The 19287-nt window shown below is 38.3% G+C and overlaps 1 protein-coding gene across 1 annotated transcript in view; it reads right to left on the bottom strand.

The window, feature by feature from the left end:
• The window catches only part of LOC147226621 (kin of IRRE-like protein 3), a 212739-nt gene that overhangs the window by 43959 nt on the left and 149493 nt on the right, over positions 1–19287 (bottom strand). The window contains exons 4-5 of the mRNA XM_086160977.1: positions 8646–8803; positions 1941–2091 (exon numbers count right to left, since the gene is read on the bottom strand). Coding sequence (XP_086017103.1) covers positions 1941–2091; positions 8646–8803 — 309 coding nt within the window. The remainder of the gene's footprint in view (positions 1–1940; positions 2092–8645; positions 8804–19287) is intronic.

The following is a 19287-nucleotide window of genomic DNA, read 5'->3' as shown; positions in this document are numbered from 1 at the left end:
CCATTGTTTTGCATGACAAAAGGATTAAGGGATTACTTACAATGAGCTAAACAGCTGTTAATCAGTTAGCTCACGCATATCACTCTCTTCAAACTACACCCTGTGAACTTTTTTTTTTTTTTTTTTGGGATGAACAAAAAATTGAAGTGGAAAAATAATGCATGAAGAAGAAAAAAAAATGAACGTGTCAAGAGAAATACATCTCTGCAACGCATTTTCTGGTTAATTAGTCATAGCTTTGAAGTAGCTGTGAGGAATACAAAAAAAAAAATAATACTATTTCATAACCAAAGCTCGCAGGCTAGTGTTTTTTTTTTTTTTTTCTCTTTTTTGTGATTAAATAATATCATCTAACAATTAAATTTTTCATAGAGGGACTCAATTTTCTGGGCTCGTACGCCTCTTTGAAGCTGCGGGGGGAGAGACACAAGACAGAGCACACATTGTTCTCATTAAATTGTACAGGCTGTCGATTGGCTGAGAAAATAACATCTGCAATCTACAACGGACTGATTATTTGTGTTGTTCTGTTCCTGAAATTTCTTATTTCATTCTGATTAATTCTTTTTTTTTACTTTTTTTTTTTAACACTTCATCGCAGAATTTTCCAAGAAAGCCAACAGTGGTTTTCTGTTAATTTTTAAATTATTCATCTGCAAGAATACTACATAGATACTACAAGAAATAGTTTATTTAATGCATTAGATAGTATCTTGAGATACATGTATTGATAATTTTTCTGATAAAATAAATTAAGAGCCACTTAAATATGAACAGTTTGGAGAATAGTCCCCTTTTTTCCTGCATTTTTTAGGCCAGGTGCACGTTGGCCCCGATGTATCCGGATCTGACATCGATCAGACAAGTTTAACGACGACTAATCATGCAGTTAAGCTTCCTGCCTTAAAAAAAACATTTAATACCATGAAAGGTTTCTATATGTCTGAGTTGGAGTTAGCTTTTGTCCTCAAATAATGGGCGCCCATTATATACAACGTTCCTAACAGATCATTGACATCACTACGCGAGTCAGCAGCAGTTGCATGTTGTCATGGTAGCATTGCATTACTGGACCAAAATCGGTAATAAAAGTTGGTCTGGTCTCCTTCAGTTGTTTTCAGATCTCTGGAGAGGTTTTAGCGCGGCGCGGAGGAAGAACAGGCTCGGTGCACGGCCAATCAGAGCTACAGATGTACGAGCGATTTAACAACGAGAGTTGGGGAAACGTAGTAAACAATGTGCCGCTTACTAAACCCTCGCAGGACAAAATCAGCAAACATAGCGGTTGTTTATATTGTCTTTTAAAGTAAGTATTCCATCCAAGTCTGTCGATGCTCATTCAGATTCAGAAGCGGTATCCACCTTGGCTGCGGCACGCAGCTTGTGTTTTCAAGTATGTCTCAGCGGAATTGGGTGTTCCTATTCCTCCGCTAGTCCTCTTATCAGAGCCGCCGCTAATCAGATGGCTGCGTTCGGCTCGGTTATCATTAAACTGGAATAAACCGGAACGAATTTCGGGGGTGAGGTGGAGCAGAAGGATCCACTGTGAAATTAAATTAAACGTGAATTCGGCAGATTTGTCTATTTACGGGGCTAAGTCGGATCCATTACAGCTATCCGTGCCGATGAAGTCGGATCCAATTAAACCAATCGTATTTAATGTATAAATATGGAGTAATCTCGATGTCTCCTACTTGGATTTGAGACTTTTGGAACTTTTTATTGGAACACTCAGAAGGTTTTAAGCATACAGTTTATGAATATAAGATTAAATGCGTCTTAGATACATTTTCCGTTTAGTGGGGAACCCTGTGAAATATTAATGCAGGACAGTGAACGGACGGGCCTGGCGATGTAGCTCGGTCAAGAAGATGATGTTTTTGTAAGTTTATGCTGAAACAGGGTTCGTGTACTTTTTGTTTTGTTTTTTTTTTACTTACGCTGGATGTCAATTTTAACGGTCGCATCCTTCCCGTTCGGGGCGGCCTTGTTGGAGGCGCGGCAGGTGATCTGTTGTCCCGACTCGATGTTGGATGGAGACAGGTACAGCGTGCTGATGGTGCTCTCTCGCTTACCGTCCCGCAACAAGGTCTGAGGGGGAGAAAAAAAAAAAAAAGGACGACAAATGCCAAAAAAGAGAATGAGAATAGAGCTGTGCAAAAAAAAAAAAAAAAATTGTGTGCAAAATAAATGCACACAATTTTAAAACCCCGATTGCAGGACGAGTGGTGTGGAAAGTGATTGAATGAACGGGATTCGCGAAATACATACGGGATTGTGTGAATAGCACCTGAACCGCCGTACCGCGAGATGATTTTAGTTCCGATCTGTTCTGGATTTCGGAGGCACCTGAAAAAAGGATGCCTACTGTCTATCTGTCACATGACCTGCCAAACAAGCTGAGTCAGTATTGCTCGGAGAGCTGCATAAGGAACGTCTGCTGTGAAGGGGCTGTAGAAAATTGGTATATCCCTCTGCACGAGTCCACAAAACTGGTGTGTCCTGCAATTTTAAAACTTATTCCAAAACCCCGCAGTTCCCAAACCGGAGAAAAGTGCACAGCGGCAGAGAGGAGTGGCCGGAATTAGATATTAATTGGTCAATTATTGCACCACTACAAACATAATCATTCAATCGTCATTCAATTAAATCGTTTTGACATGTCTTACCCTACAGTGAAAATCTAATTTCCTATTGGAATAAACAAACTAGTTCCTTACCCTAATGTGTTTCCTGCAGATGGCAGGCCCTCAATCAGTTCCATTTGAGCAGCAGCTACATTACAATTTCATTTCATTCGTGGTGATCGGTCACCGCGGTGACAAATTTAATGTTTCCTGTGGCTGTGTGGCTGCTTCGAAACAACACAATAAAAGACGCCCCTTGCATTTCTGATCCCAGGCCTCCGTCATAAAGGCAAAACCACCACCAGGAAGAGAACAAGACGGATGGAGAGACACGTGGCTCATAAGAGAACAAAAATGAAGTCGTGAATGTTTAGTTTCACCCGCTGCTACTGTTTACGAAATTCAGAAGCCCACTTTTACCGACGTCCCGTGGTACCAAGAGTCAGGCTGCTTTTGTGTTGTCTGATGCTAGTTAATCTCAGTGAAGTGGTTCAGTCCTTTACACTATTTCGGTCGCACGTGAAAACCCTGATTCCTTGGCCCTTAAAGTTCAGCTGATTCATGGAAACTTGAATCTAAGCTGTTTACCTGAGTTGTATCGTTGCATCGGGAGTTACATGGCATTTCTTTCTTTTGCTTTTTTTTGCTTCTTGGGTTGAGTATCACCTCTAATTTTTTATTTTTTATTTTAATATTTAATAAATATAGTATCCTAACCCAACACGAATGTTTCAGTTGCACAGCTGCGGTGACACAAGTGTTTCAACCTGTTCTTCAGGAAAAAAAAAAATCAAATGTATCACTGACACAGTCTCAATAAATCATATATCAGACAAACATCACTCCCTTAGCTTCCCGTCTCTTTCTATCTTTTATTATTTATTTGATGTATGTTTTTTTCACCATTAGCACTAACTAGAGGAGCCTGCCCTCAGACTGAACTTGTCAGACTGCGAGCTCGCACGTAAAATGCACCGGCCCACAAATACTGGCCAGATGATCAGCCTTGCATTTTAATCCAATGTGTTATCATACACTTAAGGATAAACAGGTTGGCCTTGTAAAAGAAAAAAAGAAAAAAAAAGATAACGTCTCTAGATTTTCAATTTTATAAAATATATATGTATATATATATTGTTAAATTTAAGATCTGGATATGAAGCACTTTGAGCCGCTACAATATTGTATACGGTCTTGAGTTAAAAAAAAGAAAAAATCACTGTTTGCCGTGCTTTTCCTTTTAAAATAGTCACTTCTCATTGGAAAAGGAAGAAAAAAATAAAATGAAAAATTCAAATAAATTCATGAATAAACAGTTAAACAGATATATAAACAGAAATATAAATCAGCTGTCTGGGGAAAAAAAAAGGGGGTCTAAATATGTGCCCTCGCTGAGAGCCCTGCCTCGCTTCGACGCACAAGTAAATGGTTATTTGTGCTTTTTTAGCGTAAAAGGGTTTGTGGCATCGTGCGAGTTCCCTGGACGACTCCATTGTCATCGTATCAACCAGAACAGGAAAATGATTGGCTGTACCTCAAAGTACGTGACATTCTCTGCTCTTCCCCATTTCGGCGCCGGAGCCCAAATAGAACCGGAGGTCGCGTGGCAGCGTCGGCAAAAAATCCCGAGCCCGGGTCTTTTTTTTATTGTGAGACGCTGGAGATGAACACGTGCACAAAATAGAAGCTCCTGATATTATATCGCCCTGCGCGTGTTGGCAGTAAATTCTCTACCCTTTTACCGTCAGGCTTTTGCGCATTTACGTATTGGAAATGACACGTAAAGAGCAATTTAATTATCATCCTCTTCTGCGGATGAAATTTAAGAGACAAAATATATGGACCCTTCTCTTATGAAGTAGAAGCGGAGTCTGAAACAAATGAATAAATGCACACATATACAAGATCGAATAGTGTGACACACCTGTCTCGCTCAGTGAGCACGTCAATTATTCACGTTTATTCAATGACGTGCTGAGAAATGTTAAATGGTTACATATATATATAAAATAGTAATGACCGAAGCTCTCTGTCTATAAAAAAACATGTCCAAATGAAGAGGCTCTGTATAATTTATGCATTTCCGCGAGGAGTAACGCGCTGTTAGCCTGCCAAAGCTACAGAGTAAAACTGTGCTAAGCTTCTGCAAGGGGGGATCGGGCCTTTAAATGGACAGCGCTTTGTTGGCCCTGGACTCGAGGCGGAATAATTGAGCTGCCAAAGAAAGCATAAATGATTGAAATTTCTGGAACGTTCGCTCAATCTCTGTCATGTTTTAAGTATGACATGAGTGCTCACACTGCCGATCTGACTAAAGAGCTTTAATTATATAGCGGTAGTATATTAGTTGTAAATAATACAGTGAATCTGGTCGAGCACAAGAGGTGGTGAAAGCCAGCGGCAACAGTGTGTTTGGGGTGAAATGGTGTTTATACAGATATCATTCCATAGGTCACTATCTATTCATGACATGCGCAAAAAAATTGGTGTACCCGTGTTTTAAGAGCAGAATTTGTGACATCACAAATCATTTGACCGTGATCATGTTTGGAGTGGAAATCCACCGAATGTAGTTTTTTTTTTTCCCTTTTTTCCTTTTTTTTTTTCATATAAAGGCACGGGGGAATTTGATAATGGGACATTTGGAGAGATATTGAAGATGGTAGTCTGGTAAACAACATCTGGCCTGAATGGCGCGAGGATACAGAGAAAAATGAACCGTGCCACGGGGGTAAAGGAAAAGCAACTAACTTCTCCCGTGGAAATGTTCCAGCATTCGCTCGGTCGGACATAAATTCAACAACGGTCACGGCGCTTCCTGATTGAACCATCATTTATTAATGAAGTATCCCGACCCTCAGCTCCTCCGGAGACCGTGTTGAAATGCCCTTGAGCAAGACATTGAACCCCTAATTGCTCCTGATGAGCTAGTCAGCACCTTTCCTGGCAGTCCAACGAGTTTCTGGACGGGTGAACGCCCGAACATGAAAAATACGTCGAGTGTCATTAAGGTGGAAAGATGTTTGCGATGTTTGCCCTCTCGCAAAGTTTTACCTTTATTTATTCATTTTTTTTTCTTTAAAGAAAGCACATATCTGACATGATAAACAGCCCGAGAAGTCATAACAACTTTGGTTAAAAAAAAAAAGATCACAAAAATAGTCCTTCAAAACTGCCGTCACCCAAATACCTCTGGTTTTGTAAACACTGAAAAAAAAAAACCAAAATAAAGGGCTCTTAATAATTCCACTTAAAAAAATCAACATCTGTATAATCTAATATTTTTTAATATTTCAGGATTTTGTTACTTACAAACAGAATTGGATGTGTTGGTTTTCACTAATACACGTCGACTCACCTGACGTGTTCAGGGACACTGAAGTTAAGAAACGTGCACTATTTTATATATAGTTTGACTAAACAACTACAAATTACACAAACACATTTTAGTCAACCTTTAAGTGTTTAACGTGTTCGACAACTGGCACTGCAATGACGTGACAACGCGACCCGACTTCTCCCTCTGTTGAAACCCGAGCCCCGTAGACATTTGGATATTTTTAGGGAAGAAGAAAAATAAAAGTTACCAGAAAATATAGAGACAAGATTTGACAAAGTTGCATCATCGCTGTTTACTCTCACCTCCACTGAGTGCACGACTGTTTTTTTTCCCAACACGGAGGTGGTAAGTTATGATGTTTGTCAGACGGTATGAAGATTAAGTCGAGTTATTGGATTTGGAAAGTACATATAATTTTTTCATGCTCATTGATGGTTGATATTTAATTTTGAAAAATTTTAATTAAACCAGCATCAACATTTAAATCCAGATGCCTTCAGATGCAAGTGACTTCTCTGAATATTAAAACTAATATCTGATCATGTTGGCTGTTTTCAGCTATTACCAAGTAACAGCTGGTCGAGACAGACGGCCGCCCACATCGAGCTCAGATCGGTAAATAAAGACGTGTAACATTTTTGCAAGCTTTCACTTGGAGGTCCAGTGACTTAAATTTACCTAATTTCAGTACATTTATATCAGTATATGCATATTACAGTCTGGCTGTCAACACATAAGCAGTAGATAAGTCAACTTTATTGACCCCTATAGGGTAACAGTCATAATGTCAAAAAAAAAAAGGAAATAAATATGAATATACATTTGAATAGAAAGGCAGAAGCCAGAAGATAGCAAGACAAAAAAAAACAAAAAAAAAACATGATGAATAGACAGCAGATAAATAGACAACAACAACAACAACATTAGGGAACAGGTGGAAAAATACAACAATAAAAATAGAGTGACAAAAATAAATAGAAATGAATAAACAAAAATAGGCAGGATGTGTGTGGGCTGGGACAAAGAAGGATAAAAGAGACAGTAGAGTCAGGACATGACGTGAATGGGTTTTGCGTGGTGAGATTGTGGAATTTCTGTTTTATCACTGTATAATAGTGCTTTTCTATAGATTTCACCGACCTTGACAAGTTAACTTGTTAATTATATCCAAGTAAAAGATGCGTAGTCTGGCCGTTTCCCAACCACACCTACTGAAATCTGTATATACAGTTGTAGGGGCGCTACACAAAACATCTATTACCATTTTTTTTGTTTGTTTTTTTTGGAATTTAACCATGTTAAAACGCAACCAAGGACGTGTATGATGCGGCCTTGTCCTGGGTACATGGTGGTATTTACTGCAACGCGGAATCATCGAAATGTAGAATACGTGCATGTATACCTATGTTACACATGATGTTGTGTTGCCATCAAGGTCTCCGCCCCTCATAGAAAAATGATGCACGTATAAGAAACTTCGATTTGAAAAGAATCAGGTTTTTCCAAGTGAGAGAAGATCAATACCCTGTAGGAAGCTTATTCTTATTTTGCTCCTATTTTTATTTTTTTTTCCCCTGAACTGAATGTTCTGTCCTGCTGTTTGCTGTGACTGCTCTTGTTTTATTTCTGATTTTACGGGTGAAACGCGAACAGATACAATCTTTTAGATGTACGGACGCGAGCTGTGCTTTTGTGGCGCCTGCAGGTGCCATTGTCAGTGTCAGATGCGTTCTTGATGGATTCTGTACAGATTCTATTCACGCCGAGGATTGTAACAAATAATGCATCTTTATTTCTCCTTTATTCTTATTCCGTCAGGTATTATTACTGTTTAACCACCCGGGCGGGGAACATTTGCTGCACAGTTCAATACTTTTGGCAAAAATTTGAACAAGGGTACTGAACAATAATGCAATATTAAGACACTATTATGATTTAAGACACCGAGGTGGGTTAGCATTAACTTTTGTTTGGTTCGTATTGCCTTCAAATTAAAGATAATGCTCATGCTAATCCTCTGAAAAGTCAGTGAAAATGAATAAGGTGCTTTTGTTTGGGTTCAATATACAGTATACCCTTGTTTTTCGCTGGGGTTACGTTCCAAGAAGAACCCGTGATAGGCAAAATCCATGAAGTAGAAAACTTTTTTTTTTTTTTTACAATTATTATACAATTAAATACTCTTTTATACATTGCTGCTGTCGTCCTTATGTTTTTTTCGTCCTTCTTTATGGAACGAACGGAAGATTCATTAATTCCTTAAAGCCGACCTACAGCCACATAGCTTTAACCTTCCCTTAGCATGTCCAGAAGTTTAACTTTATCTGTGATAGACGGCATCTTCCGCTGCCTTTATGGCCCTGCCGCAGGTGCTTTTGTTGGTCCAGAGCGTTTTGTCAACATTATTGGTTTTAGAGAAACTCGAAATTGCAAGAGAATTTGCATGTACGTAATGTAAATTTGGCAAGCTGTTTTACGTACGTGGACATATTAAACTGCGATGTTATTGACGCACAGGTAGAGAAGAGGCGGAGTGACTTTTCAGCCAATCAGAATACAGAACACAATGTACGATGCAAATCCGTGAAGCAGTGAAACCGTGAAAAGTAAACCGCGTTATAGTGAGGGATCACTGTAAAAGAAAGCCTGTGGATAATGGACTTTAGGGATGGCCTTACCTTGGAGTACATGGCGCCGCTCAGGACCAGACCGTTGCGGATCCAGATTATGGACGCCGCGGGTTTGGCGTTGTCCGCGTGGCAGGTCAGGTTGAGGTGGTCGCCGGCTCTCAAACTCACGACAGGGGCCCCCACTATCACCGGGTCATCTGGGGGAACTGTGCGGGGGAGAAAACACCCCCAGGTCATGATCCTGTCTCGCAGAAACACCCTATGCTGTTAAAAGAAATCCTATCATATAGTTTGGACGGTAGAGTGGGTCGTTAAACGGAATACGTTTCGGGCGGTTGGTAATGTCAAGAACGGATATAAATGACAAGCGTGATTACATTCGCATTCAAAAATAGTTTACAAGAGCGAAAATCCCCATGGCTGCTAAGTCAAAAAAGAACAAAAGTCAAAACAGTGGAAGGCTATAGTACACTGGGCAAAAAAAAGGTAGGTCGTCTTCCTGCTATAAATGTCAATAAAGGTTACAGCATTGGCAGTAGAGCGATCTATTTCTGTATTTTAATGATCGTTCGGACTGCCAAATTAAACTGGAAATCCGAGATGAATCCTAACAAAAGTTGAACATCTCTCCAGTAGCCACTTGTGGGCGGGCTGTGCGGAGAAAAAAAAAAAAAAAAATCAGCCACGGCCCGAATTCGTTTTTCTCGTCGCATTCCTGCACGCCGCTCCGAGGGAAGGTGAGGGTGATGGGAGTCGTCGCTAGAAACTACTAGTCAGCAGCTAAAGCCAGGGAGGAAGAGAAAATGCACGCTCCGTGCTGATTAATAGAAATCAACATTTATTTTCTATCATTGCTATATTAATGAATGATATTAATAATATCAATAAATGATCTCCTCTACAATTAGGGGTCGCTGAGTATTTTGATCTACTGGTGGAATCCAACCTGGTCGCTTCGAGGCGGAGGCGCTAACCACCCTCACTATTCTGTATTTTCACATTTCTCTGAGATTAAATCCCCTTTTCTGTCGTGGGTCCGACCAAAGCCCATCGCCTTTGGATTTCCTTCGAGCACGTGTGGAGTGACAACGCGCAGCAAATCAGAAATGATAAAAACTATGCAGAAACCCCTTCCGCTATTCTCCCTACATGCAAAATACATATGTTTATATATCTATACAATCATTTTTTTATGATTTTGAATCAGTTTCCTTTTCTCACATGCTATACACCTGCATTACAGAACTGTCTCAGAAAACTAGAAGTTCTTTATCTTCTGTAATGCAATTACAAAAACAAAAATGTCATACATTCTGGGCTCATTACAAATCAACTGAAATATTGCAAGCCTTTTATTATTTTATTATTACTGATTATGGCTTACATCTTAAGAAAACTCAAAATTCCTACCCTAAAATATTAGAATTCATGCCATAGTATTTTTTGTTTTTTTACTTGCATTACAGAAGATAAAGAACTTTATAACAATATTCTAATTTTCTGAGACTGTCCTGTACATACTAATCGGGTTTTGCACTAAACTGCGCAGAAACCTAAGCTGCTACTCTCTCCATACAAAATACATGTATCTATACATTTCAATTTTTATGCCGTTAAGTCTCCTTTACCTTGAACTTTATGGTTTAATATGTTTTTTTTTTTTTTTTTTTACTTTTATTGTGCACTTACTATTATCATTTTGTTAATTTCTTGTCATGGTGGGATAGTGAAAACGATCTTCTTGATTCCTCTGTATGTCTGGTACATGAAATAAAATTGTCAATAAGTCTAACTTTAAACTTTGACTTTCAACTTAATAATAATAATAATAATGCTAATAATACTACTAATAATAATTGTAATAGTAATAATAGGAAACAAGTTATAATAGTAATAATAATAAATGAATGATAATAATAAGTAATAAAACAAAACTTTCCGAAGACTTTGAGTTCGGTTTTAAAGAGCATCACTATTTCATCTCACTGTCCGCAATCAAACCCTTCAGATGATTTCCAAGCCACTTGCCTCCACTCGAGTTGGTGTTTTGGATTTTCCTAATGATTTGTGTGCACCCTAAAGCTCTTTAGCACGTGTAATCTAAGTAGTGCTTAAGTAATGATCCTGCTGCAGAGTTTTGTTTGAAGGAAAGAGGAAGAAAAACAACTCTATCATACTGCTCACCCACCCTTTGGTGAGCAGTAACCCTTTGGTCTGATAACAGATGTCAGGATGCATCCTGGGTATGGAAGTAGTATCAATATATGCAGGTTTTGCAATATATCTAAACAGCTTTGACTCCATGGCAACCACTTTCTGTCTGTAATGATAAACCACTTTAAAATATTACACCTCTGCTCCTGCCAGCTTAATGCAGGCTATGATATAAGCTTTAAAGGAGATAAGTTGCAAATGCTTTTTTTTTTTTTGAAAAATGAATTATGACTAAAATACTGCAGACGCGGTACAACCGCTGAATTGTTTACACTGAGGGATCACAAACGTTATCTGCAATTATTTTTCTAAAATAAAAACGATGTAATCGGATGCCAGGATTAATTTACACTCACCGCGGTAGGCACCTGATGAGAAGACAAACATCAAGTTAAAGACGTGCGCTTCTCTTCAGTCACCAGAAGTAGATAAATAAATGGAATTTTTCTTTTTTTTAGCGAAGCAAATTAACTCGAGTTTATTCTGGTTTATCATTTGTAAACTGTCCAGCTTTCCAACTGATCACGAAAAAGCCGCTCCTTCAGAGGAGCAGAAAAAATGAGGCCTACCAATAATATATATATATATATATATATGTATGTGATCACTGAAATGCACACAAACTGCTCAGGGTTTCATTTCTCAAAATCTGTTGGTTTTCCTGTGAGATAGATCCCGCGCAACTGATTATTCAGGAAACGAGAGGCAAATAAAAGTTCAACGTCGTCGCCCTCCTTTTTCGGTATGCCGAGAAGGAACAAAAATCACAATCAAGGGACTTAATTGAACTCGGCGAGGGAAAAAAAAAAAAAAAGCAGGATACAGCTAATGACAGAGATGAGGCTGCTCAAAGACCCTGATTATGTTCTTGTATGAAAGTGGATCTGATCAGCCTAGATTTTATTCAAACTCCAGTGAATTATTGATTGAGCGCTCGGTTCATTAAATAGCAGATCTGGGGCAAGTCTAAATCAAAGGCAACATGCAGATGGCACCGCGAGTACTGAGCCGTCGCTCCAGCCTTATAGTGACACGTGCACTTCACACAACATTACAACTGACTGGAGACAAAGTTTGAAAGTCAGGAAGATATTTGGTTAATATTTTTGGAAGCACACTACTTTACTGGGAAAGTAGGATTAGCGTTTGTTACTTTGTCGCCTAACGTCAATATTTTCTCATCATGGCATGACACCATGTTGACCGTGTCATTTTGGATCCTTCTTTGACGTCGGACACGCAGTAATCCATTCTTTGTCCTTCCTAACTGTGATGGGTATTAAAAGAAAAGGGGTGAATAACAATAATAATAATAATAATAATAATAATAATAAACATTAGTATTATTATTATTATTATTGTTGTTGTTGTTGTTATCATTAATAATAACAATGATAATAATGATAATAATAATAAAGATTATTATGAATAATAATAACAATAATAATAATAATAATAATAATAATTATTATTATTATTATTATTATTATCATTATTATTATTATTATTATTATTATCATGCATTGCAATATGATAACTATACAATACTGGTGATGAAATTATTATCGTTATTATTATTATCATCAGTAGTAGTAGTAGCAGTAGGAGTATCACTATTGTTGTCATTATTGTCATCGTTAGTATCATTAATTGTATAAGTATCATAAACAGAAATTCAATAAATTACAATAAATTACTCACAAATTTTCCATTATTCTGTTTTCTTGTTGTATTATATGATGGTAATACTACTACTACCACTACTACTTTTATCAATCATCATAATTGTAATAATAATGATATTTGTTCATATTATAATTATTATGTTTATTATCATTATCCTGCTAACATGATTAGTACTGCTAATCACTCCCAATAGTCTTTCTTTTTATAGCCCTTGCTATATTGTATTGCAGGGTAATATTTATGCTGCACTGTGCAGGAACGCTTTGTCCCCATTTCTCTGCCCTGTCTATCATATTGCACACGCCATACAACAAATAAGATATACAAAATATTCAAAAAACGCAATGTTAGGTTTTATATGTTTATGCCCACCAGTGAGTTAAAGTCATACAATTTCCAAAGAATACAGTATAGTAGTTTGTGAAAAATGGTTCTGTTGTGATTTTGGCTCTCGCTTGAGAGGATTCTATGTAACTGCTGCTCGATAAACAAGGAAGCAGGAAACATCTCCTTGATGGCTTGCTTAGGACTATGAATTATGTTATGGACCTGAGAGAGAGGCTTTTTTACATATATTTGCATTTTGCACCTTCTTAACAATATGCAAGAATTCACCCGGAGCAATGCATTTCAACCCATTGACATGCCGTAATAAAAGCCCGGTTGGCTCAGTTTGCGCTGAGAAGAGTTCATCCTGAAGTCTGTAGGAAGTTAAGGTTCACCGTGAACCATCTATTTTATCTAATTCACAGTGCCAGACGTAGGATTCATATTCTGTCAAAAAATTGCCAAATGATTTCCACTCATTCAACAGTTTTCTCAAAAAAGACAGAAATTCAGATATACAGCAGATATATTGTGAGAAAAAGAAAAACAAAAAAAGATTTGGTCCAAGCATTCAAAAAAATGTTATAAAGGATAATTTGAAAAAAAGAAATTAATGGAAAATGTATGTTTCATACTTAATAATATTTCAAAATTAAAAAAAAAAAAATGAAATTAAATTAAATTTAATTTAATTAATTTAATTTAATGATTTAAAAAAACCTAATAAATAATCAAATTTGAATTACACCAAATAAAGCAAAATACGATATTGTACAATCACTCCTCAAATGGATTTGCCTGGATATTCTGCTGGTCAGTTTTCCCAGCTAAGGATTCCTCTACTTATAGATGTAATGATGTGTACTTCCTCGGTGTGTTTTCAGGGTCCGCGGATTCTGGGCTCGACTTCAAAATAACTCATCACTGAGCTGCATATGTCTGTCTTTTGTTTTTCTTTTTTTGTGTGTGGAGTACCAACATTTTCTCTTTGCATTGATCTATAAAAGCTTTCTGTTCACCTCGGGCTCTTTATGAGGTTCCCTGCTCCCTCTCTCTGCTGAACAACAAAGGCTGGTTCTGATATCGATTGTTTGGTTTCCATGGCACTTCTCTTATTAGATTCCAGATCTCCTACCACTTCACTTGAAATAATGAAATTAAAATCCTCTCAGTCCCCACGCGTTACTGTTCACCAGATAAGTTGGCTGAAGGCTTGAAGTGTGATTCGGCCTGTGTCCAACTACACACAGTGTATTGTATATAAACATTGTTGTTTTCAATCCTATTCTAATTTCTTCCATTTTACTTCGATCTTGTGAGTTCAAGACCAACACCCCAGCCTTTGCTTACCGCCGTCCATTGGTCAGTAAGAAATGGTTTTGATTGGACAGAATGACTCTCTTAGGCCTGTACATCTAAAGACTTTGAAGAAATTCGGAAAAGACTCGTGGAAAACTATCATCTCACACCTGCTCACATCTAGAGTTTTAAGTCTCAACCGATTCTGGGATCTTACAGGGTCACGACTTACAAGTCTAATTACTACATTTTTTCAGCAATTTTTTCGGGTATCTGCAGAGCCTCTGCTATTTCAGTCCTTTGTTTTCCTTCTTCACTCAGTCGTGATTCGTTGGGGAGTTGACACGGCCCAAGCCGGGTTGTCCTGCCCACAGCTCCACCATCCGCTCCTCTTTCTGGACAGTCCATATGGATCGGGACGTCCTTTGCCGTTCCCGTTCTGCCTCCAAAACCCGTTTTCGGATTGTTTATCGACCAGATTTCCTGTTTCCGGTTTTGTTGGAGCATCTACTGGTTGTTGATAGTGTCGTGTCACTGTAAAGACTAACAGACTCGGGACAATATCAAACATTTGGTATTGTCGCAAGCCCAAGACTGATCTAAAACTACCAAGATTACCACTTCACACTGAAATAATGGGACCGGCAAAATTTCAGTTTTAAGTCTGTGACTGTGACAATGATTGGGTGTAAGCCCGGCATCAGGCGACTTGGAGAGTTTCCTCAAACCCTGTCATACAAAGTGATGGCAGAGGCAGCCAACCAGCTCACAAGGGGCAATCGGGGCTTTTTGTGTCTTGCCCAAAGACACTTGGGCACGGCCTCTGGAGGACCCGGCGATTACAAGATGGGCACTCCAACACCTGAGCAGTGGCCATACTCAGAAATTTAATATGATCATACTGGCGCTGGAAGCTGTTGCTATCTTTTATTTTGCGTTCAACTCGAATACCATTTTGTTCTTGCATCTTTCTATTCTATTCTTTTTTTCCGGATAATGCAATTCTCCTACCCACCGACTCCTGAAACAACTCCAAAATATTTCAGAATATTAAACATCATCAGAAAAAAAAAAAAAAATATATGGGAAAACAAAATAAAACTGCTACCTCAATAAAATGAGTCTGATAAAGGAATATAACTTCAGATTCTTCTAACAACCATTCATCTCTTTCAGGCATGATCTGGAGAATGCAGAGTAAATCAAGTGGGAAGTGAATATAATCCATCTTGCTATCGGCCTCAAAAACAATATGTTAATCTTTTTTTTTTTTTTTTTGCATGGCTAAAAAAAAAACATCGGACCAAAAATAAGCCGACCCACGGGCCATGATTCAGCCCCGGACACCAGCCCTGCACTTCGCTACAATTATCCCTTCATGCGTCAACCTGGCCAGAGGTCATCCAGCTCCCTGTAGAGTTAATCCTAATTTGATAGAGTCTGACTGCAATCCAGGCACTGATCCCAACTGCTTATACAAACAGCAATTTGTATGCTGCCAAAACTGCCCCCTCCCCAAAACACCCGTTAGCCCCTCGGCTCCCAAAAACACAGAGATATTCTCGATATTGTCGCTCTCACAAATAAAAAAACGGATACCGTAACCTAACGAGAATAGCGAGAAAGCAATAACATTGGTGTGGCTAGATGTATTTGGTTCGCTTTCACCATCTCCCGATGCTCTGAATAAATCATGAAGCCTTCTCCTCTCTTCTCTGAATGAGTGACAATTTGTAATATAGCTGGCTCTTTGCTGCCGAATCAATGCACATCACAGCTGAATGTGAAGACCGCATACCGCAAACACATAGGATGGCGGAAACCATCTGTTTGTAAGCACATGTGCAGCGGGCCATCCGCGGTTCACCCGTGATTTGAACCAGAGTGGAAGTGTAAGTGTGGCAGGAACCAGACAGCTGGGTGTGCACGCCACAGCCATGAGGGGACGTCCAAGGGGAACAACAACATCCTAAGCTATGATGATTTTGGCCCGGCTGTACCTCTCATTAATGTCAATTTGCAATCCTATTGCTGTTGTTGTTGTTCATTCATTCATTAGCTATAGTGCTTATGCCAGCAATCAGGGTCATCGCGGGGCTGGGGCCCATCCCGCTCATTATTGTCCGAGAAGCGGGTTTTACAGCCTGGACTGTCGTCATTATTATTGTTATCATTAGTAGTAGTATATGTATTAGTATTCAAATATCACTGTCATTATTCTGATTATTTTTATAACATTTATTATTATTATTATTATTATTAATTATACTCATAATAATAGCATGATTATTATTATTATAATTATTGTTGTTGTTGTTGTTATTAGTGTTTATTATGATAATATGATTATGATAATAATAGCATACAATATTATCAATTTAAATCAATTAAATATAATTACTAATAATTTACATACATCACTGTAACTATGAAAGATCCATACTATTATTATTATTATTAATATTAGACCTCTTTGATCTATGAATGCTAAGGTATGTTCATTTCTTCTGGAGCTAGTAAAAGCAGCCCATCCATCCATCAATCCATCCATTCTTCTTCTTCTTCTTCTTCTTCTTCTTCTTCTTATCATTATTATTATTATTATTATTATTATTATTATTATTATCATTATTATTATTATTATTATTATTATTATTATTATTATTGTCTTGCTGTTGTATAGGGATATGCTAAACTAAATTTGACCCCTTATTCAGAAAGAGAACTCCAGACATTTAGACTGTGTCACATTTTGATGTGAACAGCGTGATATATCATGGAAAGTTTATGCCAAATATAAGGAAAAATAGCAGTCAGGGCATCCCTGAAGCCCTATTTGCCTCCTATTTCCCTGGATTTGAGGACAGGATCTTGACATTGAACGAAAAGTGCGACAGCCTCATCTGCTGACAACAAGCTCCTGCTTGCTTTGTTCAACAGCAGCAAGGTTGTATCTTAAGCGCTGCGGTATGGAAAAAAAGAAAAAGTTTAAGGAAAAAAAAAAAAAAAAAATCTGGCTCTTATATGGACAGACTAACAATGAGAACATTCTGACTTGCTGCTCTGACACAGAGATTTAACTTCTCAGAAAGTCACTTAACCCTCTTCTCTTCCTCTCGGGGATTCTTTATCTCCAGCAAACTTACTAAAGTGGCATGACAACAATTCAACCACACAGCCATCAACCCGACCCTCTGTGAATCAGGAAGGCTCTGCATCGCTCTCCCTCAGGGTTTTCAACTTCTTTGTTTGTGTCTCGCGAACCAAACTTGCCGTGAGTGACAGGGTTGGGTTTGATGATGCAACGTACGTGTCACTCCATCCCGGCTGAAGATCTCTCGTGGGCCCGTTCTCGCCGCGGTCCGTCTCGAGGTCGTGAAACTCAGTTCGCGGGTTGAATCGGTTCACGGGTGTTTAGAAGATGGATTTCACATGACCGAAATGTAATCGTTGGCTCCACGCGAAGGGTAGAACTATTTCGCTGGCGGTATCTTTAGGAGGGGATTCTAAAAAGGTGGGGAAATAGAGGCGTTCGTCGGGTTGAAACGCAACCGAATACCAACCAAGCGTGACCCGAGAGCGCAATCATTTTCTAATCCGTCTATCATAAGAGGGGGAAGCCATCAGAGGAGAAAATGACAAGTCTCGTCTCAAGTACTGAATTTTGCTCAGTAAATGTATCTGATTGGAGGAGCTGGTACGAGACCAAATATTCTTTCGAGCGGCGACAGAGATGTCATTTGAATATATTCCTTTTTCACAGATCCACAACACCCGTCTATTTTATTCTCCCCTACGGTTACATTTTTGCCTCTCCATTTATTCTTTTTTTTTTTTTTTTTCAATTAAAAACATGAGATGGGTTCTTTTGGGACCTTAAATTGCCCAGACGTGTGAATGAGAGAGTGAACGGTTGTATGTTAAAAGTTTTTTTTTATTTTTCAGGACTTCAACCCAATTTATGACTTAGAAATGGATCTATTTCCGCACACAATAAAAGCATGTCAAGGCAAGTGTCTGAAATGGATCACTGTCAAAAATCAGGCATTCAGAACTTTTGCTGTAACATTCCAAACTCATTTCAAACTTTTTTGTTTGCCTCTCAGTTGTTTGTTTGATTGATTTTCTTTGTTTTTCTGTTTCATGTTGGCTTTTTTCAGGTTTCTACCTTGTCAGCCTGCTATTAAAGAAAAAAAAAAAAAAAAAATAGAAAAGTGATCCATCACAGACAACACTGCTCACTTGAACTGATCTTTTCATTTGTGTTTTTCAGAATCAGAAAAAGAATTGCTTTATTCGACAAATAATTTTTGCAACTACAAGGAATTTGCTTCGGTTGACAGACGACACGTAACAGGCATTAGATATGTGAAAAAATAAAAATGATCAGGACGATCCTGCAAAATGGCACATTGTGCAAAGCAAGGTTTTCAAGTCTTGGGGGAAAAATAAAAAAAAAAAAAGATTTTTCTAGGTGTGATGGGAGGTCGATAATTAGGCTATTTTCTCCTCATCATACGTGAATCACATGTCAAGCCTTCCATGCGTGGCTCTTTTTCACATCGCGCTGTTAAATGGATGGTGGTGTTGGCCGAGGTGGGGCGCAGGGGTGCCGCGGGAGGGGGGGTGTGATGTGACAACTTGGCACACAGTCATAGACATGACATGAACGGTGATAGCTGTTAGCAGCCTCGTCCTAAAGATAGGGTTTGCGCACAGAATGAGATCAAATTTGCCTTTTTTTTATCAAGCAGCTTTGTGGAACGTCGATATAAATATATATATTTTCTTTTTTTTTTTTTTTTCAAATAGTCTTTAAGTGGGTTGTATATCGAATAAGTGAGCACAAGGCTAAAGGTTTGCATTGCTTTGCTGAGTACCTGTCTTTTGACGGATTATGTGTTTTTTTTCTGATATTTTTGAAGTGGGTTATATATCACAGCACATAAGTGTGTACAGAGGCTAAAGATATACGTTGCCTTGTTGGATATATTTCTTTTGATGGATTAGAAAAAAACACACTTGTAATTTGACTGGTATCAGTGTTTTTATTTATTTCTTAGTCAATGGAAAAGTCAAAACGATTAAAGCGGTATAAACTGTATATCTGATTGATTTTTCTTTTTTTTTATAAACTGGTGTTTAACACAGCAGCGGCGTCGGT

The sequence above is a fragment of the Fistularia commersonii genome, chromosome 15 (genome assembly GCF_037954325.1).
Source record: "Fistularia commersonii isolate RoL2024-O1a breed Wild chromosome 15, RoL_Fcom_v1.0, whole genome shotgun sequence".
Classification (NCBI taxonomy): domain Eukaryota; kingdom Metazoa; phylum Chordata; class Actinopteri; order Syngnathiformes; family Fistulariidae; genus Fistularia; species Fistularia commersonii.
Note: the sequence above shows the minus strand (reverse complement) of the source record. Positions and strands in the feature narration are given on the sequence as shown.